At 40.3% G+C, this 24,745-nt stretch overlaps 2 protein-coding genes across 13 annotated transcripts in view; both read left to right on the forward strand.

Annotated features, from left to right (window-relative positions):
- The window catches only part of SYTL2 (synaptotagmin like 2), a 96,643-nt gene that overhangs the window by 57,317 nt on the left and 14,581 nt on the right, over window positions 1–24,745 (forward strand). For 4 of the 12 annotated variants that reach the window (XM_036907006.2, XM_036907009.2, XM_036907008.2 and 1 more), the window contains exons 6-13: window positions 4,802–4,883; window positions 5,831–5,951; window positions 6,864–7,667; window positions 10,770–10,838; window positions 17,242–17,343; window positions 19,324–19,377; window positions 20,614–20,661; window positions 23,596–23,690. In XM_036907006.2, coding sequence (XP_036762901.2) covers window positions 4,802–4,883; window positions 5,831–5,951; window positions 6,864–7,667; window positions 10,770–10,838; window positions 17,242–17,343; window positions 19,324–19,377; window positions 20,614–20,661; window positions 23,596–23,690 — 1,375 coding nt within the window. The other 8 variants (XM_057507165.1, XM_057507166.1, XM_036907007.2 and 5 more) reach the window with 6 other exon arrangements.
- Window positions 13,321–14,388, forward strand: LOC130684862 (uncharacterized). The gene has a single exon (XM_057507170.1). It carries the CDS (start codon window positions 13,461–13,463, stop codon window positions 14,367–14,369), a length of 909 nt encoding a protein of 302 aa, XP_057363153.1. The 5' UTR covers window positions 13,321–13,460; the 3' UTR covers window positions 14,370–14,388.

Raw genomic sequence — 24,745 nt, forward strand, 5'->3', positions numbered from 1 at the left:
ACTGAAATATGTTTGTTGTAAGTTAAGGTAATGAACCAAACATGCTAGTCTGAGCGCTTCACTGCCTGTGTATCAGTGATACTTCTGACACCAATCTCCCTCTGTTGGATGGGAACCAATCAATTAAACCATGTCTTTCATTCTGAAATAGTATAATTTTTTTCTACTAATGCTCTTTTTTCCTGGAAGGCTTTGTTAGTATATGTGTATCTCCCTTTCCCAGCAGGATTAAGTACTCGCCTTTACCCCCATAATGGTAAGATCAATGTGAGGCACCTAGTTTGCTCTTAAAGGCAGGGAAAGATGAGCCAATCTAAGGACAAAACGCATTTGATCCTTTGACCTTACATTGACTGCAAATCCAGTAATGTGACCATTCATTTCTTAGAAGCCTGCCCCACAGAATCACCTATGTTGAGCTCTTAAAAAATTCTTTCTTAATCCTATAGGATTGTGGATTTACCCAGATCAACTATGGGTAGGAACAGTTTCACTCTGACATCAGGGTGCCTTATGCTTGGATGAGAATATTTGTGTTAGATGCATCTGTAACATGAAGTATAGTAGCACCAGAGAAGTAATATTTTACTTAAAAAAAATACTGACTTGAAAGGCTTCATAGCATATTTCATTTGCTTCCCTCACTTCATCCCTGAGCCATTTGTTCATCTGTTTTTTCATGTGTTCAGTCTTCACTGAGGGTAACATGTGCTGGCAGAATCGGGTGCTGGGATGAGACATAGTGTTAGCTGCCAGGGAACCCAGAGTCTAAACAAGGAGATCAGCAACAACACAAAGCATGTGAAAAGAGTCACTTGCAGAATTTGTTTCTGATTTAGACACTGTTAATATTTAAACTGAAGAATATCTCAGAAGAAGGTAGAAGATGTCTGCTGTTATTTTTAACTGTTTTAGACAGAAAGGCTGGTTAAGGTTCAAAAGCGTCTTAAAGTTGCTACATGTACTTAGGAGCACTTAATGCTGGACATAGCAGCAGACAGAGTGTTCAGCTGCCTGCGTGCTGTGATTTTAAGACTGCTGTAAACCTCTGCCTCCTCCCCATGCATCCCTGCCACAGTAGCTAATATTATTTCTCTTTTTAGTTAAGTCAGCAAAGACTTGTATTAAAATGCAGACACTTTTAGGAGGAGAACCCTAAGGCCATATCATAGTCTAGTACTTTAATAATCCTCTTAACAAAGTAAACAAATTTTGTTAAGTGCTCCTCTAGAATTCCAGGTAGTTTCTAAAGAGTGCCTGAGGCAAGAAATTACAGAGCACGGGGTGTGGAATTCCGTGCTCTGTGCAGTTTAAAAAGCTCATCTTGTGGAATGTATTGAATGTCTTTTATATGCAGGACACAGTTTACTGTCCTCTGAGAGGGCTTCTAAGAAATAAAGACAGAGAGTCTGGCTATCAAGAGACTATATTCTTAGGAAAACCAGTGCATCCATAGGTGAATATCTGATCACATGATAACACATAGTGCCAGATGGGGAGCAAATGCCTACTCCAGGTACACATAAAAGGTGCTGTGAGATTGGAGACAAGGAGACCCCTTTCCAGCTGGGCTGATATAGGAGCAGCATTGCAAAGGTGCTGAGATTTGGACTGGGCTTGGAGAGGGTGGTGAGGATTTGAGAAAGAGAGCAGAGTAAACAGTCAAGGGAGGGGCTAGGGTTGAGTAGAGACAGCAGAGTCAGCTGCGTTTTGCGGACACCGAGTAGACAGACTGCTTTGTTTGGCATGAAGAGTCATGAGAAAGGAGGGGTGGGAAGGTTTATGGGGGCAGAGGATGGAGCAGGTCCAGTTGCTTCCTGAGGGATTCGGACTTCATTCCACAGGCCTTGAGGATCAGGGAAAGGTAATGAGCAGAAAAGGCACGTGACCGAGATTGCAGTTTAGGCCACTCCAGCGTAGCGGTGGAATGCCGATGGATCCGGGGCATGAAAGTTCAGAGTCAGGAGGTCAGATGTGAGGCTAATACATTAGGTGCCAGGGCAGGTGGAAAGGAGGTGACAGATGTGAGAGTCACTGGGAAGGAAGAATCACCGGACTTCAGTCCTCTTGCGATAAACCACCACTTTACCAATGTGACAAATCAGAGGTGGTATAGCCTTGCCTTTAGGATGACTGTCTGTGGAGTCAGAGGCAGACACGTGGTTCACATCCCCAGTTCTTTCACTAAGTAATTTTGTGACATTGATCAGGTCACTTAACTTTGCCGAGCCTCGGTTTTCTCATGAGTAAAACAGAGAGAAGAATACATACCTCATAGGCATGTTGCAAAAATCAATTGAGAATCTGATGATTGCTGTAATGGTGGCTGCCAACGAAAGACAGAGCAAAACTTTGTTGTGTTCCTCGAGAGAAGCAAAACCAGAGTTTAATCTAAGAAGTAGCTGTATTTTCAGAAACAGTATCTCCTGACTCTTGTTTTCATTTTTCCTAAGTAAGCAGACTTATGAACCATAGCTCACCAAGTATCCCATCCTCATCCCATCTTCCCCCATCCCAGGCACAAGGTGACCTAGTGAATACTGTGTTTCTGGTGTTCTGGTGTCTGACCATGTGCTCTGAGTGCCTCATTTCTTCCTCTCTTTTGCTTTCTGAATAGCAGGAACAAAGACATTTTGTTTAAAACCTTAATAATGTACTTCATTGTAGTCTGAACAAATAACATAGATTAGAAAAAAACAAACCCGTGGTCACCTGTCCACGTCTTCCTTCCTTGGCCTCCATTTGTTCAGTCATTTACCAGCTGTGTACTAGGCATTGTGGGAATTCTAAAGATGGCCACACTACTCTTGAGGGACCTCTTGGTTTGCTGTGAGAGATAACATGTGTTACACAGAATGAGGTCGAGTAGTAGACATGAACTATATGGCTGGGTAGAGTTTAGTGTGAGACTGGTTACATTTCTAGGAAGGAGGGGACACCAAGTGTAATGCAGGCAGTCGTGGCTGGGAGCTTAGAGGTGCAGGAACTGAACTTTTGGGGAGCAGAGAAAGGAGGCTCTAGAGGCTCTATGTATCCTTCCTTCTATGTATCCAAGAAGGAAGAGAAAGGAGGTGATAGAAGATGGGAGTTCCATGGAAACCCCCAACCGTCAGCACTTGGCTTGGGTCCTTTGATTATATGACTCTTTGTTTACTAAGGGAGTCGATGTAAAAAACTCCACATCTGCTATAAGGTTCCTCACATCACACCCTGGCTTCCAAACATGACACTCAAGAGAAAATGCTTTCTCCTCCCGAGCTGTTGGCTGCTTTTACTGTATGAACACTGTGAGTCCTATCTGTGACCACATTTCTTTTCTCCCATTGGCTCCTAGGTAATATAATACAGGTCTGTGCCCACCTGTTGTACGAGTAGCTTCCTGTAATGTGTTTTTCTATTAACCTTAATTCTGGCTCCATCGGAAGCTCCTCCTTTTTTCTCTGCCCTTACCCTCCCCAGCCCTTTTTTCCCCTTGTCACCTCCATGTGATCAGGCTGTATTTTCTATGCATCTGCCTCACCTGCTCTAATTTGTTTCCTGAGCAATGAGGAGGGCAACTAAAGGAAGAATGGCCTCTGCAAAAGTTCAGCCTGTTTTGGGGACTCATTACATACAGAAATAACAATTAAAGTGCAGAGGGAAGGGAAGGAAATGAAGCTGTAGGAACATCTAGCCCATGACTTTAGTGACCATAATTTTGGGTGGGTCTCTGTGGCCTTGGGGCAAATTGCTCCCTACCACCTACCTCCAGTCCGTCTGTGCTGGGTGGAAAGCCAGCACCCTCTCGGGTATTTTCCAGGTTCTTGACTCTGATGTCACTGAGAGGCGATGGGGATGACTGGGCACAGTGGTTTCAGCCAGTAGTGACTTCACCTCTTATGCCTGCAGGCCCCTGGAGCAGGAAGTCTGAGCAGATGGTTCCCCTGCCACCCCAGGGCCAGTCTTACCCTTTCTGCCCTTCGTACTCAAGAGCCAAGGGAGGGGTTGGTTGGTCAGGAGGGAGCCTCTTGAGCTCACTTTTCTCCATTCACTCTGGCCTGACTTTCACCCTGGGGCTGTCCTGTCCCTCGGCAGGGAATCATAGTCTAGAGCCTGTTCAGGTGTCTGATCTCCCATTCCCGTCTGGAGGCTGTGCTTGTGTTTGAGCGAGAACTCACCTGGGCAGCCTGGATGTTGGGTTGGTTGAAAATTCTCAGGAAGTCACCAAACCCCGCAGCCACCCGGCACAGCATGTCTTAGGAGACACTGTTTCTTCTGTTCTTTTGCCGGGTCACTTGTCTCACCTGAGTCTTTTCTTTGATTGCTTCCTACCAGAGTTAGAGTAAGCATTGCCATCCTGGCCCTGGCCCTGGCCCATGGAATGGCGTCTCAGGTTTACCCTGACCTTGACCACCTCTTTGGTAATCCTGAAACTCCTTGGGGCTTTATTTCAGCCATGACACTCCCTCCTTGAGATCAGCTGCTCACTTTTGTCTGCATCTGCTGTTAGCTTCTGATTTGAGAGGAGTTCAGTGTTGTAGATTTAAATTGCAAGCCTCCTGTGTGCCTGGTACCATGACAAAAACTCGAAGGCCTCTGCAGGATGGCTTTGTCTCCTCTTGTGCCTCTTGTTCATTTCTGTTGTGTCTTTCCTTCACCACTTAATCATCTCTCTAGGCCCCAGCTGCCTCGCCCTTCACAGCATTTTGATTTTATAAACTTCCCCTCCTATCTTGCCTTAATGGCTTTTGGCTTCAGAGGCATAATTTGTGTGTCCTCAAAAGGTGAGGTTTTATTCTCTGAATTATGGTTTCTTTTGCAGCTCCAGTTGGGCAAATCCAGCTCCCACTATGATTGATACGTCCCAGGAACACACAAGGAAGTTGGCTGTGTCTCCAGCTAAGGTAAATTGAGCTCAGACTTTGAAAATCTCACTTTTGGTGAGAATGTCATCTTTCTCATTTTATCAAAGCACCAAGAAATAAAGAGGATTTTGCAGTACCTTTCCCGGTAGCAGGATAGATAATTTTACTATTTAATATAAGAAGTTGCTCTTGTGGTGGGAAAGTTGATGAATACCATGTTAACTGCATTGCTCAAGATCCGAGTTTCTTGCCGTAGAGAATAAGAAGTATGAAGCTCTTGGGGGCTGCTGCTTTGAAGCATATGGAATGTGGCTTGTTAGTTACATGTCAGTCCTCGCTCTTATTCACAGCTTCCTGAATCTCTGTTAGAGGTCGGCTTGTGGGAGGGAACTGCCAAGGTATGAAACTATCGGCAGTAAACCTTGATACTCAGTCTTATATTAGTGAAAACATTCTGTTTACTGATACCCTTCCTGTCATTAGAATTAATGATCATAATTGTGATTATGAAGCATTTCAAAAACCTTGATAAGTGTCTTTTAAATCTTTATAGGCGAGGTCAGCTGCAATTATATTTAGTACAGCTCTAATCTAGCACAGTGAGAGTCTCAGATGGTAAAAAGAGCACTGGTGGGGCTCTGCCCTGATTAGCCTCTCAGGTCTACCCTGACCTTGACCTCCTCTTTGGTAATCCGGGCCCAAGTTTTCTCACCTCTGTAAAATGTGAGATTTAGATTTGAATGCCTGGTTCTGATCTAACTTTGTAGAACTCTGGAACTGAGTATATTTCATACAGTTTTACTTTTTGGTGTGGCATATGTGGTAATTCTATGCTAACCGCATTAACCAGGACAATCACTTTTCAAACATGTCAGATAGAGTTTACTGGATAAAACTATCAAATATTGGAGATTTTAAGCATTTGCTAACACTGAGTTGCTGCGATGACATTTAAAATGAATTTAATAAACAATATTTTTCCCCAGCAAAGGAAGAACCCATTTAATAGTTCCAAGTTGCCAGATGATCACTTATCTCAGCACACCAAAAATGAGCAATGGTTTCCAAAAAATGGAAGGACTGGTTTCTTTCAGACTTCAAAGGAGGGTAAATATTATTTTTATGGGCTAGATATTTTTATCTTTCTTATCTGTGGACTAAGGGAAATTCTCAGAGTTCCTTTACCTAAAATAACTTTCAAGAGAAAGTGAAAAGTCTTGATGGTGCTCTCAATCTACTATGCCCATTGGTCTCCTGCCTGAGGGAAGAAAGCAGAGATTTTAGAAACTGGAAGTTCATGCATTCCAGTCTTGGAGCTGACACTTGTTGTATGACCTCTGTGCCTTGGGTTCCCAGGCAGTGAACTGGGAAATGGTTTTGGCCAGACACATGCAGTCACTCATTTAAGAGCATTTATTGGATGTCTACCACGTGCAGACACCATTCTCTGCTTAAAATTAAAAGTTTGTCTCGAGAAAAAAAGGCCACTTCACAGTGTTATGAGCCCCTAGTCTGTTACTCTTGTTCATTTTAACTTTTTGACAAAATCATATTTATTTTAGGTATTGAGATTTTCTTTTTAAAAAATTGAGTTCTTTTTCCTGGTTTCCATATGTGAATTTTTAAAGTGACTTCTCTGTTTTTTCATTAGCCTCCTTCAGGAAGTTTTTAAAATTCTTTTTTTAAAAAACTTTGTTATTGAGTATAAAAACATCACAAAGTTTACATGTAAAGCACAGTGATCTTTTTTTTAAATTAAGGTATCATTGATATACAATCTTATGAAGATTTCACATGAACAATATTGGTAAAGCACAGTAATCTTAAATGTACTGTTCAATGAAGTTCATGCATGAGTTTTTAAAAGCTTTTTAATTAGTTCTGCACTTATGCTACATACTTCATTGTCCCTAGTATTTTAATATTTTTGCTAAACGTAGATAATGTTTATGATAGGTGTTGTAAATTATAGAGTTCCTCTCCATTCAGTATTATCACCTAATGTGTTTTAATTTTCAGGTGCTTTGTCACAATCAAAAGAAAAGTCATCTGTCCTGGATATTTCAAGTCAAAAGTCAGAGGAACCAAAGCAGATTTTTCCAAGCCCTGAGAATGGATCCCAGATCAAAGCTCCCATCCCCAAAGCCAGGAAAATGATCTACAAAGCACATGATTCAAAGCAAGATGGCCACCAGCCTTTTCCCAGGCAAAACACAGACTCCCTGCACCCCAGAGGGGCTCCCCGAGGGATCCTGAAGCGCAACTCCAGTTCCAGCAGCACAGACTCAGAAACTGTTCGTTTTTCTCAGAACTTTGAACCCAAAAGCAAAATTGTGTCACCTGGCCTAACCATCCATGAGAGAATTTCTGAGAAGGAGCATTCTTTAGAAGATGACTCCTCCTCAAACTCCCTGGAACCCTTAAAGCATGTGAGATTCTCTGCAGTGCAGGATGAACCCCAGCAGAGTCCTGGGCTAATCCATGGCGATGACGTAGGAGAGTTTAGCGTTTTAGAGTCTGACAGGTTGAAAAATGGAACAGAAGATACAGAGGACATAGACAAGTTTTGGGGTGACCCTAAACCTTCCCCAAACAGAAAGCCTTTGCCTTCACATCAATCAGCTTTAAGCCCAAGTGCATCCCAAAATGAAGCACATCAGCCAACCTCTTCTGATTCTTTTCCAATTCATGGGTACCATTCTCCCTCAGAAGTTTTAACTACAAGACCACAGTCCATTGAGAATTCGCTCACCATCAGTGAATACAAAGCTGAATCATCAGAATTATCAAGGCTTGAATCAGAATTGTCCAAAAGCCCTGCTGGTAAGAGAGCTGTCACTAACTAGGCTATAAAAACCAACCCAGTGGGCTTTGAATGGCCAGGCCAGCCAGCCCTGTAGAAGCCTCACTTTGCCTCCTAGCTGTTCCAGCTACAATTCAGGGAGATGCCACTGGGGAATGTTTATACCTCTTAAGGGATGCAGAGGTTTTCCTCAAACACCAGTAACTAAAAGAACCAGGCCCTTTATGCTTTACCTTAAAAATTTAACTTCCTCAATTACTTAACTAAACCAGTTATAGTCTTTTGAGTTAAGTCAAGGTGTATATACAGAACAGAAAATAAATACATGCTAACATCTTTGTACAGAATAAATATGTTATTATTCATCTAATGCATATTTATCAATTACCACCACAGCAAACCAGTTTCTCTTTAAATCTCAGGAGAACTCTCACTTTCTTAACTGAGAACATTTTGAGTTCTCACTATGAAATAGCCTCAGACTTTGCCCTGCCCAGGGCCTCTAGCCATTTTTTCTTAGACTTTAAAAACACTGAAGGAACTTTCTCCTTCAGCTTGTGTGAGCTGAGAGGCAACGAAGAGTATGGCTTTTTCCCCCACAACCTAGCTAACTAGTCCTCTCTTGAAGATCTTAACAAGTCTCAGGGATGCCTTGAACTGAGTCCCTATACCTATATGATGACTTCATAATTCTTAAGTTTTAAATCACAGAAACAATGGGAAAATCATGCTGCATGCTCTCTCCCATCTTCACTAAGTCTTCATCCATCCCTGTGACAATTTCTTTATAATCAGGAAAAATTAAAGTATCAACACAGCAGTCACCTTTCTAACTCATTTGTTCTTCTCTGCCCTTATTAGTCAGTATTGTTAACCTTGAGTCACTTTTGCTCAGCTCAGTTTCATATGTGTTCAGATCAATCCACATCTTAAAGGGCAAGTGCTTTCCTCCCCTCAGCCCAGAGGTTTTAAATCATTTGAACACAACTTAATTTTTAAAAAAATATTAAAAATTAGCAGGTCCCTCTTCAAGAAAAACAGAAACTTATTAAAGGAAATTACTAAAGTTTGAGAAACATTAGCAAATACTTAGATTATACTTATATATTTACTCAAAAGATGAAAAACATTTCTTTGGTACTATCTTCCTTTATTATAAAATCCATGAGAAAAAACCTGGTAAACCTATCCTGTTTTTCAAACTGTACCTGCTTTCCCACTGACATTGATTTTGTATTAATGACTTATTTATCCTTTCTGATTTTTAAGTCCCAAATGACCATGAAATTTGGGAGGAAGGCGTCATCAGCTATGCCCATTTTGATTGACAGGCTTTCTGGCCTCAGAACTTATAAACAAAGTTCCGCTTACTCATTAATGTTCTGCTATTTTTTCCTGATTACCACAAAAATATACGTAAGTAAATAATAAAAATAAAAGAAAATCAGGAACAAAAAATGGTATACTCTAAGTGTGTGAATTATAAAGGTTTGACTTTAGCTCTGAGCTTTAAGACTGTCAAGATTATACTCATTATTGCACTGGAAAAAAAACCCAAAAGAATTCCTCAAAACATTACCTGACATCAAATTTTTAAGATAACTTGTAAACAATCTTTTCTTTCATTTAAAAAACTTTTTTCTTTCATTGTAAAATGAAAAGCAGAAATGCACACAAAATAAAACAAATATTAGCTGTGATGTCATCACTCAGCATTAACTATTGCTAACATTTAATTACAGAGCCTTTCAATAATTTCCAGGCATGAATATAATTTTAAATTATGTTTATATTGTCCAGACTTCTTTTTTCACTAACAATAAATTACAGGGTTTTTTAAAAATCATTAAATAGTCTTAGTTAAGCAAACTAACACAGAATCCTTAAAGGTTTCTCAAAGGAACTTCACAATTATTGACATATATTTAATAGCACAATGTGTAGTTAAGGAAGGAAACCACTATCCACTATGAGCCAATTATTGTTGTTTTCACATGTAGCCAGGATTAGTGATTAAAAAATAAAGAATTGTATTAACTAATATTGTCCTCTAGTGCATTTGAAATGTAGCTGATTTCATAAAAATTCAGCTCACATAATTTTCAGGAATATTCTATTGCATAGCTTAGCATTTATAAGGAAGAGGGAGAAATGCTGAAACACCTGAGTTTTAACTACAGGAGAAGAATGCCTGAGGTCCCTTATCTAAATGTACCATGTGCCCTGTGATTAAGGCTCAGAAAGGACTCTTCTGCTTTCTTGATAACTTGGAAAGAACTTAAGTATCCTTCTCTATCTCCCCTGGCCGTTGGTTAACTAATACCAGGAAACAGGTAGAAATCACATTTTCCATCAGTCCTCATTTTAGTTTATTTTGCTCTCAGAAACTACTTTTAACTCGTAAATTGTAGAAGGGAAGTCGGAGATAATGGAAGAGCATCTTGAGATCATGGTCCTCAAACTCCAGTAAGCAAAAAGAAAAATCACTGGACCAGCTGTCAGTAAAGAGTCCTGGACCCCATCTCCAGAGATTCTGGTTTAATATATCAGATGCAAGGCCGAGGAATACATATTTATTCACTGTACCATTCTAATGTTCTGGAGAGAATTTCTTGTTTTATTTTCCTTGAAAATTGTTTTTCTAGCTCCTGAAATCTCCTGTCTGTGTCCCTCAAACTTGGGTACAAGTCCCCTCTAGGGTTTATGAATATGCCAGTGGATGGAGTCACAAAATCAATGTGGTATATCTTCTTGGAGTGTCAGTTTTATCCAGAGATTTGAGAGTAGGAGAAAATTATTATTTAAAATATAATATGGATCAGAATACAAAGTTTACATGAATTTTCAAGATAAACCAGACACTCCAAAGAATTTCCAGTTTGGTCTACACCCCATGCTTCCAGGGGTCCACACTTACCTTCCTTTACTATCATAGAGCATATTTGATAGAATATTTCAATTAGGATGGTTTACATTGCAATCCCTGAAAATGATGATTTAAACAGCTAGTGGTGTGGAAAGTATAAATACAAAGTGCCTTTTTAAAAGATAATGTGAGTGACTGAAGAATAATTTTTTAAGCATTCTCTTTTCTTATTTAGCAAAGCATTTCTGTGTTGCAGATGAACTGCCTTGTGTTGAGCCTGAGCCATCTCAGGTGCCAGACCGCAGTTCTAGAGACCATCAGCAAGGTAAGCCCCTTCTTCTCAAGGCACTAAAAGCTAAGACGTCCTCACGCTCTGGTCCACATACTACTGAGATAAGGAAGACAACTGATGATTCCATATCTAAAGTCCTAGACTGGTTTAATCGAAGTTCTCATTCAGATGACAATGAGTCACTTCTCCAACATCCCCACGGAGTAGAACCCAAAGAAAAAACAGACTCAAAACCACAGATTGCTATTGCCTTGGTGACAGATGATACCAGTCTAAAAGGAGATAACGCGAAGGCTCTGTTATTCACCAAAGTTGAATTGACATCTGTGGGATCTGAATCAGCACTCCAGGTAGAAGGAAATATGCTGCCTTCTGAAAACTGCCAAGATAATAATGTGAATATCAAACCCAAGTCTACTAATTTGTCCCGACAGGGACAAGGCAAGGAATGTCCAGGCACATTACAAGCATTTGAAATCTGCAGTCCAAATCAAGGAAGTAAACCTATGGACTATAGCCAAACAGACAACACAGAAGGAAATGGGGTACTTCCCCCAGCCAGTAACTATTCCTACAGTGCTCTCAAAGGATCTGATGCAGAAGACCAAGTTCTGTGCAACAGGAAGGATGTTGGCAGCTTAGATGAAGATGAGCCCAAGCTTCATGTATATGAAAAAAACAGAGAAAACTCAAAAGGGAATTTTGATTCTTCAATGACTGACAAAGAACCAAGGTTGAAAGACAACATGAAAGCAGAGAGAGTGAGTGAAGGAGGAGATGCTTACATCCCAAAAGCTTTGTTAGAGCCAGAGAATATTGTGTCCCCACCTGGGGCTGCCAACAACAAACCTCCTTGGAAGAAGACCGAGGCCCAACTACAGCAAGACACTCATGAGCTTCCCAAGTGCCAAGTGCAAAGAGAGAAATACAAAAGAGTGAGTGACAGAATATCCTTTTGGGAAGGTGAGAAAGCTGCTGCTAAGTTAACTAATAAAGAGCCCATACCCTCCTGTAGTCAGAGAAGTCCTTCTGCTGAAGCACATCAGCCTGTAAAGCCTATGGACAGTTTATCTTCAGGACAGAGTAAATATAATCAAGCCACTGCGAAACAAGTGGTCCTACACGAGGATGGCCAAGCAGCCCATCTTTCTACTTTTTATCCCTCAAATAAACCTAAAGAGACCAGGCCCCAAATATCAGGTCCATCTAAAAATTATCCTTCAGCTGACCAATCAGGCAAAGCGTCTCTGTTCCAGAATAAGAGAAATGAGCCTATACAAGGATTGCCAGTGGCAGACAGCTTGCATTCTGGAAGGGACATTGCTTTGTCAGCACTGCGACATCCTTCCAATGTTGGAAATGAAATACATACTCCTTTGGAGAAAGACCGTTCCCTAATTGGTGAATTGAATCCCAACTTTGAAGTTATGGCCCTAAAAGAAAGAATGGATGAACCCAATACAGAACAGATCTACAATCACTCTCAATTTGAGAATCTGAGAAAGTTTTGGGACTTAGGAGCCAATTCAAATACTCAAGATAATGTTGAGAAGAACACTACCATGACAAACCAAAAAAAGTATGTGCCTTTTAATAGCCAGAAACATAAAGAATTCAGTGGCATGACATCATCAGAGAAAAATGTCTGTGAAGTAGAGATGCTAAGCCTCCAAAAAGTTCCAGCAAGAGAGGAAATAGAGAAATTAAACTCAAAGTGCACAGTGGAGGTGTTGCCAGATGAAACCACATTTCCATTGAGACCACCCAGAAAGTCTGCTCATCTGTTGCCAGGAAATGAGCCATCAAAGGAAAATGTGAAAACGAATACAGAATGGGTTGTTACTCCAGTGTTCAAGGAAGACAAGGATTACTCAGACCAAGAGATTCAAGAATCCATAGTGAAAACAAGTGTTTTGCCTAAAGACTACAAAGACACTTTTAATGACAGTTTACAGAAGCTGCTTTCAGAAGCTTCATCACCAGCAATCCAACCTTCTGATGGAAAAGCTCATGGAAAACCAGTGCTTGAACCAGATGGTTCTGAAAATAGGACAGGGTCTCAAAAGACAGATTTTGCTAATACTGAGGAAGAAGCCAAAGGACATAAAGAGATCATTAATGAGCATGAAGCCAAAACAGTAGCTCCTCCAAAGGTCAAACCGGACACTTTGACTACTAATCTAGACAAACTCCTGAAGGAAGCCACTGGAACTTTACCCTCTCCCTTGCAAACCAAGTTGGAACCTGTTACCACTAGTAACAACTCTGAACCTGAAGAGAATAGAGTTTCTAAAAAGGGGATAGAATGGAGTCACAGCGTATCAGTTTACCAGAAAGAAATAAAAGTTCCTTTTCTAAAGGGTGAAGAAACTTTGGAAAATACAGTTCTTCCCCCGAAAGCTCAAAGCGGTGAGTGCCAACTAAACATGGAGAACTTGTTTCAGATGGCTGCAGAAGGTTCTCGCCCATTGGATCAAACTTGCCATTTTCACAGAAAGGGTTCTTTTGGGGATGTGGCCACCTCTCCCCAAGATATGCCTTCTTCCAGCATTGCTCATCTTGCTCCTCAGGATAAGGCACTACATTCTCAAAGGGAAATCTCAGAGACTGCAGAAAAAGTCATTCTTCCATCCAAACCTGTATTGGAAGATGTAAATGCTGTATTACAGAAGCTACTTAAAGAAGGCTTGGTTGAGTTGTCCAGTTGGGAGGGAAATAGTTCCTGAAAAAGTAAAAGCAGAATTTCCTGAAGGAGTACAGGCAGCAGGTAGCCCCCCAAATTCTTTGGGAGTTATCCTGCCGTGGGCTACAATGGACATCATAGTTCCAGACAGAAAGGATTTGTATTCCCTCAGGGTACTGCCTGATGAAACTCAGGAAGCTGGGTCTCACTTAGCTGCCCAAATATCTCCATCTGTACAAATGCTTAGCTCATTGGGTCTCACTGTTGCTCAATATGGCAAAGAGTTACCTCAGGAAGTGGCAGAAATTGTGAGGGAAACAATTATTCAGCCTAAATCAGGGCATGATGAATTCAGTGCTGGCTTAGAAAAACTACTGAAGGAAACTATTGAAACTCCCTCCTCAAAATTTGAAAGTGGTATAGGGACTCTTTCTCCATCAAAGGTAATAGGTAGTACTGAGGTGCCCAGGCGAGCTGCTTCTGGATTCCATCCTGAGGAAATACAAGAAACAGTTAAAAAATCTGAGGCTCCATCAATAATGGAGACTGCTTTTGATACTGGTTTTGAGAAACTCCTTAAAGAGACATCTGAAGCTCCTTCTTTTCAGCTCCAGGTGTCAGTGAAGGAGGGAACTCCTGAGAAGGAGCCTCCACAGTCAGGGCAGGCCAATTTCTTGGGCACAGTGCCCCAGTTTTGCTGGGCAGCCTCAGAGGCCTCTGAAACGAAGCTTAAGAATGTTTTCAAATCTCAAGCTGACCAATGTGATAAAATGTTGGGAGGAGACAAAGCTGTGACTGGTTTATCAGTAGATCTCTCTGGTTCTGAAAGTGGGGTTGAGATCCCTGGAACCCCACAACTGTGTGTGTGGACCATAAAATAGGGACCAGGGGAACTATGAAACCCACAGAGGGCAGGGATAGTGAAAGTGAGGCTGCAGGGGTTCGAGAAGGCTCTTTTTGGGAACCTGGCTTCGAAGAGTTTCTGGTAACAATCAGTATGTCCAGATATAGGCAACCCATTCCTTTCCTGATGAACAGAGAAAGCCCTGCAAAAACAAGTAGAGTTGAATTGATCCTGGCATCACCATGTAAGAGACAAGAGGAAGAAAAAGAAGGTTTCTCTGACTCAGATTTTTCAGATGGAAACATTAGTTCTAATTCGGGAAGCTGGAGAAATACCTCCAGTGAACATTTTGAAGTTTTTAACCTGTTGGTTAATGAGTAGATTTATGGAATGTTGATTTAAAGAATGATACGGTTTTTAAAATCGGGAATAATTTGACACTTCCCAATGATGCTAAATTCTTCTTATCACCTCAGTTCTCCTTAGTCTTTCTTAATCAAAAAACTACATTTCCTTTCATATTCTTTAATCAAATGAATTACATAGAGACCGCTTTACCCATAAGGCAGTGTTTCGGAAATGCCATAAATGGGCACAAATTTCCCTTGTAGGAGGAATAGTTTACCGTAGTAGTGGTTTAATGTCAGGAACAAAGCATAAGGCTGGCACTTTCCCTCAGATACCTTGTGTTCTGGTGTTCTGTTGCCATTCTTTTCCCCTCATTTTCAATTATCTGCAGGACCATCCCCTTCTAGAGTGTGACTTTGGTCAAATGACTTCACCTGATTCCGCCTAAGGGCGTTGCCAGGCCTGCCGCCTTTCTTCGGCTCCAGCCTTGGCGGAGGAGCTGAAGATCTTAATCAACTCCCAGATTCATCTAAGAAGACTTGAGGGTACTGGTTGCAGCCAAGCTATAAAACACAGGGCTTGTCTCAGTTTGCTCCTCTGATTAATATGGGCATTTTAGCAGAGAAGTCCAGAAGCAGATAGGAAAAAGAAGTTACCTGATGAGTGTGAGGAAATGATAAAGGATGCTCGCTGGCTGGGACATTGTAACCGAAGTTGCACAACAGCTAGTGTTGATTGCCTTTCTAGTAGTGAAATAGATTTTGTCATTTTCTAGCTCCCTTCAATCTCAATGGGAATAAATAAGTTTTCCTGAGTGGTCGACTTCTGAGGTTTGGCTTCCTTTACAAGTAGGTGTAGGGCCTCTTCTTGAAAACTGGAAAACCAGAGAATCCACCTTTCATCCTGATTAATCGAGTTGAAGTCCCTGTAACAAATGTTGCTGGGAAGGGAAGGAAAGTGAAATACCAGTCTGTGAAACCTAACGTGTGCAAGAGTAAAAGTCAGTATGTTAACTTGTTGAAGTAGTCTCTTACTAAACCACCCCATGAGCTACTTGGGTAAACTGACCCGTAGAAGGAAGAGGGCTTGTAAATTTGCATTTTGGAGACCATCGCCTAATATGTGTAGCTATGTTTGTAGTGTACCAGAATAAGTGATAGAGCATCAAAAAACCTGTCTAAAAATGAAATAATCAATACTAAATAACCACCCAGATCAGAGCCCAGAGAAGAATATAGGCCAAGTAAGAGGTATAGAATGGTGCAGTTGTAGTTTAGTATCCTCTAACCTAAATTATTATTTGTAAACAAATGGGTGGGGGTAGGGTGAAAGTAGGGAGGAACCTGACTACAAGGGCACCGTAATTCTGATCAGCAACCTCACATGTCTGATTTGTGGCTGAGCTCTTAAGCAACCAAAACTTCAGTATGCTCCTTTAAAAAAGAAGGGTTCCATGGTCAAATACTTTTGGAAATGCTGGGAGATTATGTACATTCTTAGCATATTAAAGTCTGTGAGAAGCTCTTCAGTAAGAATTCTTTTAAATTTGAACCCAGAGCTTCCCAAATCTAATCATCATTGAATCCATTGGCCATAGCAGGCTTATTAACAATGGGCAGAGTGAGATGCATTTCAGGAAAGTATTGTCTAGACAAGTAATTTCCAAATTCATCACTCATGGATTTAGTAAACATTTTTGAAGTGCCCATTGCCAGCCACTGTTCTGAGTGGTACTGAGAATATAGCAGTGAGGAATGCCAGTACTTAGACCAGGGCTTATCCATGATGGTGTTTTCACGGTCAAAATGGAAAAAATGGAAGACTGTCTAGAGAGAATTTTTTTTTATAATGTTGTATTCAAGTTAAAGAACTGTTCTTATTTTGAAGTTATGCCCATTTTCTTCTTTTATTCCTTTACTCCTAAAATGCCTTTCCTTTTATAAAATACAGGCATTAGTAGATGACAGAGTCATCCCCTGTTCCCCTGCCACTACCTTTAAAATGCCTCAGTAAATTAAAAAGTTGATTACCTTGTGTCATTTCCCACCATTTCATTGGAAATTTTACTGGCTCACAAAACCCCAAAAGCCTACATCCGTTAATCCGGAGAATTACCCATCTGTGTACCCGATTATACACAGATGTTAAATATCTGAATCCTGCCTTCTAAGATTTTCAGCTAATTTTTTTAATGCTCCTAAAACTGTTTTGTGGTTGTCTTCAAAAGCTAGAAGTGAAGTGGAAAGATTCAGAGCCTGGCACAGAACAAATCATGTGCCTAAAATAGAGGTGTAGAAGACTTACGAGATCCCATTTCTATTAATGTGGTAATCTTGTTTCCATATGATTTATACTTGGAAATATTTCTTGACCAGGAAAATTATTTTTTTTAAGACATTTTATTTTCTTCTGTTAAGTGCTTCATAGAGTAAATAAAAGTATAGAGGCATATGGCCTCATAGCTCCTTTCAGCCTACCACTTCAGCGTCCATGGGTTATTAAGAGTTTTGTTGCTTTTTCCATTGTGTTGTGCAGTGTTCATCATTTTTGTCTTGTAACAGGTTCAGAAGAAGAACCCAGTCCTGTTTTGAAAGCTTTGGAAAGGAGTGCTGCTAGGAAAATGCCTTCCAAAAGTCTAGAAGACATTTCGTCAGATTCATCAAGTGAGAATAAAGTTTGCCCCACTGTTCGTGCACCCATCTAAGCTTAAAAATGCTTATGTGCTCTTCTGTGGCCTCACTGCATGCTCTTATGCACTGAAACCCCTAAAGGTGGGGTGGTTAACATGAGAATAACCTCTCCAAAGTGAGCTGACGAGGCTCACCTTAAGTGGCTAAACTTTGTTTCTAAAATAATGCATGAGGTTTGGTTCCTAAGACTCTAGGTTTTCTCAAATTGAAGAATCCCATCTGAGTGTTTATTCAAGTACAGGGAGTTTTGAAAGATTGTGGTGGCTAGTGGTTCTGGTAGTAAGAGCTAGCATTTATTGAATGCCATGTGCTAAGATTTGGCTAAGTGTTTTACAAGCTTTATCCCACTTAACTGGTATAAGCCCTTCTGTGAGGGATGAATTGTTGTTTTCCCCATTTTACAGATGAAGGAAATGAAGCTCAGAGAGGTAAAGTAACTTCCTTAGTGTTAAACAGCAGAGCTGGGACTCAAAAATCAACAGACTATTATCAAGAGCTTTATGAAGTGACCATGCTATTTTTTACATTGTTGGGTATCTGATGAATTTTGTATGATATGGAGGTGAATTAATCCCTGGCATCAAGGACTTTCTCTGTTATCCCTACTTCTGATGCATTTCTTTTGGGTACTGGAATGATAAGCCCAAAGACTACCAGACATGTAACACTTCAGGCACTATTCCCCACTGGCTGCTGTTTTAATTGGTGAAAGATTGCTTGAGTACTAACATAAGCACAAGGTATATGGTGGGGGAGAGGGACTTGTGAGTCAGACAAGTGGACTTAGCAATCATGACTTCTAGGGGTTTCGTTCTTGTTTTTAAGCTAAGATGCACCCCTGGGAGGACAGATGTCATGAGAAAATTTATTGAGTGGAAGTTAACCACTGAAAAACTCAAATGACTGAAAATTAACCAGTCACGTTTAGAATATTTTTTATGCATCTTCAAATGAGACTAAAAAATCAGAATTGAAAAGGAAAAAGAAAAAGCTGCTCCACTAAATAATTCCTAAAATCCAGACATTCTCAGTACTTTGAAGACAGTATTCCCAATTTAGAATGCAGTCCTAACCTTACCAAAGATCTTGGAATCTTGGGGTTGGAAGGGACCTTCAAGGTCACCCATTCCAAACTACCCCCAGTGCAGAAATTCCCTCTAAAGCCTCCGCAACAGGTGGCCAACCCCCACGTCCGCCTGAACGCTCCCAGAGAAGGCAGTACAATCCTTTGTTGGGCAGCCCTGATTGTTCTCCCTGATGGTGGTGATGGGTCCGGAGAAAAAAACTCAGCGACAATTGTCCGATTTGGCAGACCTCTTGCCTGGGAAGCATGTGGCTATTTCCATGGTGCAGCTTTAAAGTACTCAGGAATGTGTAGGGTTAAAAAAAAAAATCACCATCAGCTGACGGGTATTCCTGCACGCTGCCTTCCAAACACCGATACCCACTCTCACACTAGCCTGCCAAGATTCCACTTAGCAGCTGGTCCCCAGTTACATCTCTTCAGTTGACTTCCCAAGCAAGGCTCCCAGAGGCTTACACAAATGATGATGCACGCACAGAAATATTTGCTAATGACCATGGGTTTGGGAAGGTGTTAGTCATGGCTAGCATCTCACCCTTTCCAGAAGAATAGAGAGACTGTTGCAGCCCCGTGCTTTCTCCCGCTGCCGGCCGACTGCTTGCTCTGAGCTAACCCTCTAACCCTTGGGAGTCTGTGTGCAGCAGTGTGCTGATGTAAGCTGCATCAGGGCTGAAATGGGAGCTCCCGCTATGGCACCGGCTCAAGTAGCTAATCTAAAGAGAAAGTATTTTGGGGAAGACATCTTGGTTGCACCCCTCACTGCATCCTGACTAATTGCTTCCAACTCCGGGGGCTTCCAGGGACAATCTCATTGTTCTTCCTTGCCAAGGGTTAGCCATATTAACCATTTGTTAATTTCTCCTGAACAGATCAAGCAAAAGTAGATAATCTGCCAGAAGAATTAGTACATAGTGCTGAAGATGGTAAATATCTTTATGTATTTGCATGTCTGTCTGTGTATTAGGTTCTGGGGTGGTTTGGGCAGTTATTGGGACGCAGCTTTTGGATAAATAGAAGGACGTCATTTGCTACTAGTGATGAATGGTGCCTAAGTTGTTATAAAATGGTTCTGACTTGGTACATTTAATTTTAACTATTTGTATTCCTAAGGCTTCTGCTGGTGATAATACCGTTGTGAGGTTCTCATCAGACACCCTTGGGAAGTGAAGGTTTCTATAAATAGAAAATTGTATTTCTGTGGGTATGAGCTGATTTTTGCTACTCTGACTTGCAGAACTCCTTTTGAAGGCAGGAGGAGTGGAGTGGGTTCCTGGGTTAAGTTATTCCTATATCTGATTCTCAAGCCTCAGCATTTAGATCTCTCCGGGCTTAACTGGTAATGGTTTGAGTTCAAAGGAAAAGGGTCCAGAACAAGAGTCAGGATCCTACCTCTGCTCATGTAAATAACTAAGTATAGACTGAGGGTAAAATTAACTGGTTTTGAGTATTAAAGAGCCAGAAGATCTTAACGCTTGTCAGTGGATCAGGTATTACTTGGTCCACTTATAAAATGAATAGGGTAATAATGCCTTGGTAGGGGGAGGGGTGGAGATGAGTATGCTTTTTATAGTTCAGCATTTATGAAGATGTGTATATTTGTATGCTGGAATTGTGTTTTCTAAACTGCCTTTACTATACTAATACAAATGTATATTAACTGAACTTTCCCACATAAAATGCAGCCAGAGAATACCTCAAAGGTGTCTCACTTTTATGTAATACCTTTGTGTTTCTCATTTTCTTTACAACAACCTCATTGCAATTGATGGGGAGGGATTTTTATCCTCATTTTTACAGATAAGACAAACTCAGAGAAATTAGGTGACTTGTCTAAGACACTGTAGCTAGTCAATCCGTGGGAGGGGCCAGAATCTCAGCTTCATTCCTCTTAGTCCAGGATGCCTTTCATTTTCCATTCTTAGTGAATTAGAGGAAAGATGCTACACCTCCCTGTGCTGGCTGTTGGATTTTTAGTTGAATAGTAGACTTTGAAGACCGTAATGAGGAGTCACACTGGGGAATGGATGAAAGCAAGCCGAAAACCTGTCAGATGTATTCTTCAATTGCAGTTGTGAAACTGACGTTAAAGCTTTACTTTCATGTCTCTTTAATCCTTCTGTTAAAATGGTATTTATTCTCAATGTTGCTCTTCTGAGTAGATCAAAAAGCAGATCAGGAGCCAGATACAAACGAATGCATACCAGGAAGTGAGTAGCAGGATCTTTCTTAAAAAATGACTTAATGTTGCTACTCTTACAAGGTGTTAAATATACTGAAATAACTAACCCCATTAATAAATAACGCAGCATTTATGATTGGTACTAAACTCTGGCAACTTACAAAACTATTTCATGCTGACAAGGGTTTTATTACATTTTACTAATGTCTGTATTAAAGGATTAATTTGTGGTTCCACTGAGGGAGAGTTATATATTTAAAATATGTGATATAGATAGTTATCTACATATATATATATATTATTGCTGAGTAGCAGTATACTTTTGTCGTCTCTCTGCTCTTTGAGTCTCTGCTTAAAATGAAGTTGGCGCCTTCTAATGTAACTTGGCTTTTATGTTGCATTATGATCTGAAGTACTGGATCTCTTGTGGCCTTTACACAAGACTCTAGACATTAAGCAATTTAAATTTATTTGGACCTAAGAAAGAACTGTGCTTGGTAAATTAGCTTGTGTATGCCATTCTACATATCTACAGAAGCAAATTCTACTATGTCCAGGATTTAAGCTTTGAGGTTCAAAACTGGACTCAAACAGTATATATCCCAAATATAAAGTAAGTGAACATCTGCATTTTAAGAAATAACTGTATACCTGTGATGACTAATGTCCATCAAATAATTAATATCCACCACCAAGCCAAGATAATGGTGGTTCACTCTTCTCTGTTCCATCTTAAGATTGCTACTGACTTGAGGACAGATAGTGCATTAAAAAGGTGTTCCTAGGGCCTAGCAAAGCAAGCAGATACGCATGTCTTCTTGGCTTCACAGGCCTTGGCACTGGCAGTATGAAGATAATGACACATAGGCCTGCCCTCAGGGGTCCACAGGCTTTTAAATAACAGCTTCTGAACAGTGTTTGGATGTGTTCATAGGACTTAGTGAGAAAAGCAGTTAAATGAAGGCACCATTAGATAGAGAAACAAGGTGCTGGTGCTGGGAGGCAGTGACTTCTAGTCTGGAACCTGCAATATTGCTCAGGAGGTCCTCCTGCCCGAGACGAAGGGGCTGAACTTTGGCACATGACCTGACAGAGGCTTAAGAACTGCTGAGGAGAAAAGACAGTCCAGGCTTCAGCCCTGTGTGTGTTCTTTCTCTAGCTGCTGCAGAGGAAACCAGGCTTCTGTCCCTCAGGGTGTTGGGAAAGAGGCTTTTCCAGTTGTTTTTGAACCGGCAGATACTTAAGTTTGGGCATCTAGTTTTATCTTGTTACGTTACATTCACTAGTTAGCCTCAGGAATGAAAACAAAACACAGACATAGACGTATGTGCCAGTGTGTCTTCATTTGTGACCTCCTAATTCACTGAGTTATAAGTCAAGGGAAATAGGCTAATCATGTGCCGAATTCTGGATAAGTTAATTTCTCTCCTTTTTATCATATTTTCCAAGATGACTCTTAAGGTCTGGTGTGAGATTATTCCTTTTGTCTAGTGAAGAGTTTATCTTTACCACAAGAAAAAAAATGAAATACATGTTCCAAACATAAACAACTAAAGCCCAATAAATGTAAAACTGATTACATTTGAGTAGTGGGTATGTACGTAGATAAAACAATAGGGGACAGCGTTATGATAAAAAGTTTTTGTATACTCATGGGGCTATACTGTGCCCTCTTGGGCCCTAATCTTACACTGCGTCAGAGTAAGTCACCCAAACACACACACATACACAGTATTGCTTAATGGGAAGTGATTAAAACAGGTATTGTCTTGTGACAGTACAATAACTGTATTTACATTTGTTAGCCTAAGGCTAGGTGACCACGCTATGTGAATAAGCAAATATTTAATACATGTAGTTCAGTTTTTCTTCATGAGATTTATTTTAATTAAAGATGAACTAGCTACTGCTGGGCTGAACTTGAGCCTTTTTTGAATTATGTATATAAATATAATTTGATTTCTATCTATCAAATATCTCTTCCAATGATAAAGCCAAATCAATGTATTTGTATCATATTGAAAGATAATTTTAAGATTCTCTATTGATAATTCTTTGTTTAGCAAATACTTATATAGGGCCTACTCTGTGCCAGGCACTGATCTAGGTGCTTAGGGAAATATTAACTCATTCAATACAAAAGCTCTGATTCACCATAAGAAAAGCTTAGAAACTGTCATTCCTAGACAAAGAAGAAAATAATTTTCTAACTAGAGTTACACAAATTCATCATCTTATTGTGCCTTGCACACATATACTTACTGTATTAGAAAAAAATTGTATGTTACATTTTCGTATTAAAGTCTTAGAGTATCCTAACTTGAAACATTCAAACTTGGCCTTGGGATATTTCTATTGAAAATTCTCTGAATTGATAAGTATCTAAATAATTTCTGTTTTTAAAAACTAATTTGTTTTGAAATTGTAGTTTTCATACTTCTGAGTGAAAACTACTATCAGAGAAGTAATTCCCCACATCTCTAAACAAATAAACCTTCTCTTAGACACTCAATAACCAGGACACCCTTATGATTAAGTTGAGTACAAAGATCCTTGCTTCTGATGAAATAGTTTTTCAGCCTGCAGCATGTTAAAAATATAGTATATATCTCAAGGAGATGAACCAATAAATTATAGATCTTGTGGTTCAAAGCTGTGATGTGAAAAAATAAGTTAAAACCAAGTCACATTGGCAATATGTTTTAGTATAATTCAAATCCAGCTCCAGTTCAATAAAAAACCATGGTTTTTAAATTTATTTTTATTTTCTGTTTGGTTCAACTCCTTGCTAATTCCTCTGTATGATTTGTGGAAAATGCATGTTGCTTATTTTATGATCCTGTGCATGTGAATGGCTTTAACCTTTTTACAAAAACATCTCATTCATAGATGAAAGAACAGTGTGCCTTATGTTTGTCTGACAATTGTAAGGATAATTTTGAATGGAAATGCTACTGTTTAGTTTCCACAGTGCCTTCACAACCTGATAATCAGTTTTCCCATCCTGACAAACTCAAAAGGATGAGCAAGTCTGTTCCAGCATTTCTGCAAGATGAGGCAAGTTTGTCTTTTGTACCTTTAGAAAAATGAAACTGAATAGGTGGCTGTGCAATGCCAAGGTTGGTATGTTTGTATTCAGTCATGGCAGAGACCAAAGAAGTCAGCAGAATTGACCCTTGCCTTTCCTGTCAATAGAGGTAGTGTCCCTGATCCTGGACATGTCTCAGTTGACTCAAACAGTAACTCTTTTTGGTAGTAAGGTCAACTTGCATAGATTTGGGAATGTGGCTTTTGTTTCAAAGTGAGTACAAAATAAGAAATCCAGGCATAAATATGTTGGCATGAACTAACCACTCTTCTGTAATTTAGAGTAGAAGTGATTTTTGAAAGCTTAGTCCAGGTAACATGACTAGCTCAAAAGCATTTGCTAAAATAAGAAAGTAACAACGACATAGCAAACTTCAAGAATATCTGTCTACTGGGTGTAGGTACTTCACACGTATTATCTCATTTAATCCTCCAGTGATCCTGGGAGGGGGACACCATCATTATCCCTAGATATCACAGATGAGGAAACTGAGACTAAAAGAGGTAGAGTACCCCCCTCAGCTAGAAAGGGGTTGAATTAGGGCTGGAGCCCAGATCTGAGGCCCATGCTGGTCGCCACTACACCTACTGTCTCAAATAAGAACAGGACTACTATCTCCTATTCACTGAGTGCCTAGTAAGTACCAAGCACTTAATATTCATTCTGATATCTAACACTCACTAACTAAATGTGGTTGGTACTGTTTTCTCCATCTTATAAAGGAGGTTTTATAAACCTCAGAGAGATTAAGAAACTTGCTCAAAATCCAACAGCTGCTTAAAAATAGATTGAAGACTTCAACTCAGATTTAAACTAAGATTCCATGTTCTTGCAGCCAGGTAGGAGCCTGAATTTTGGATCAGACATTCCAGGCCTGGCTGTGCTGCTGATTTGCTGTGTGATGATGGCCAAGTTCCTTAACTCCCCTGAGTTTGGGTTCCTAGATCTCATTAGGTTGTGTGAAGTCACTGCGATAATGCAGGGAAAACACATGGCACCGCCTGACACATAGTGAGTACCCAGT

Source organism: Manis pentadactyla, chromosome 9, assembly GCF_030020395.1.
Source record: "Manis pentadactyla isolate mManPen7 chromosome 9, mManPen7.hap1, whole genome shotgun sequence".
Lineage (NCBI taxonomy): Eukaryota > Metazoa > Chordata > Mammalia > Pholidota > Manidae > Manis > Manis pentadactyla.

Bases quoted from the DNA above. Each gene is read 5' to 3' on its own strand.
- LOC130684862 (XM_057507170.1), top strand. From the start codon at position 13,461: ATGCTGTATTACAGAAGCTACTTAAAGAAGGCTTGGTTGAGTTGTCCA.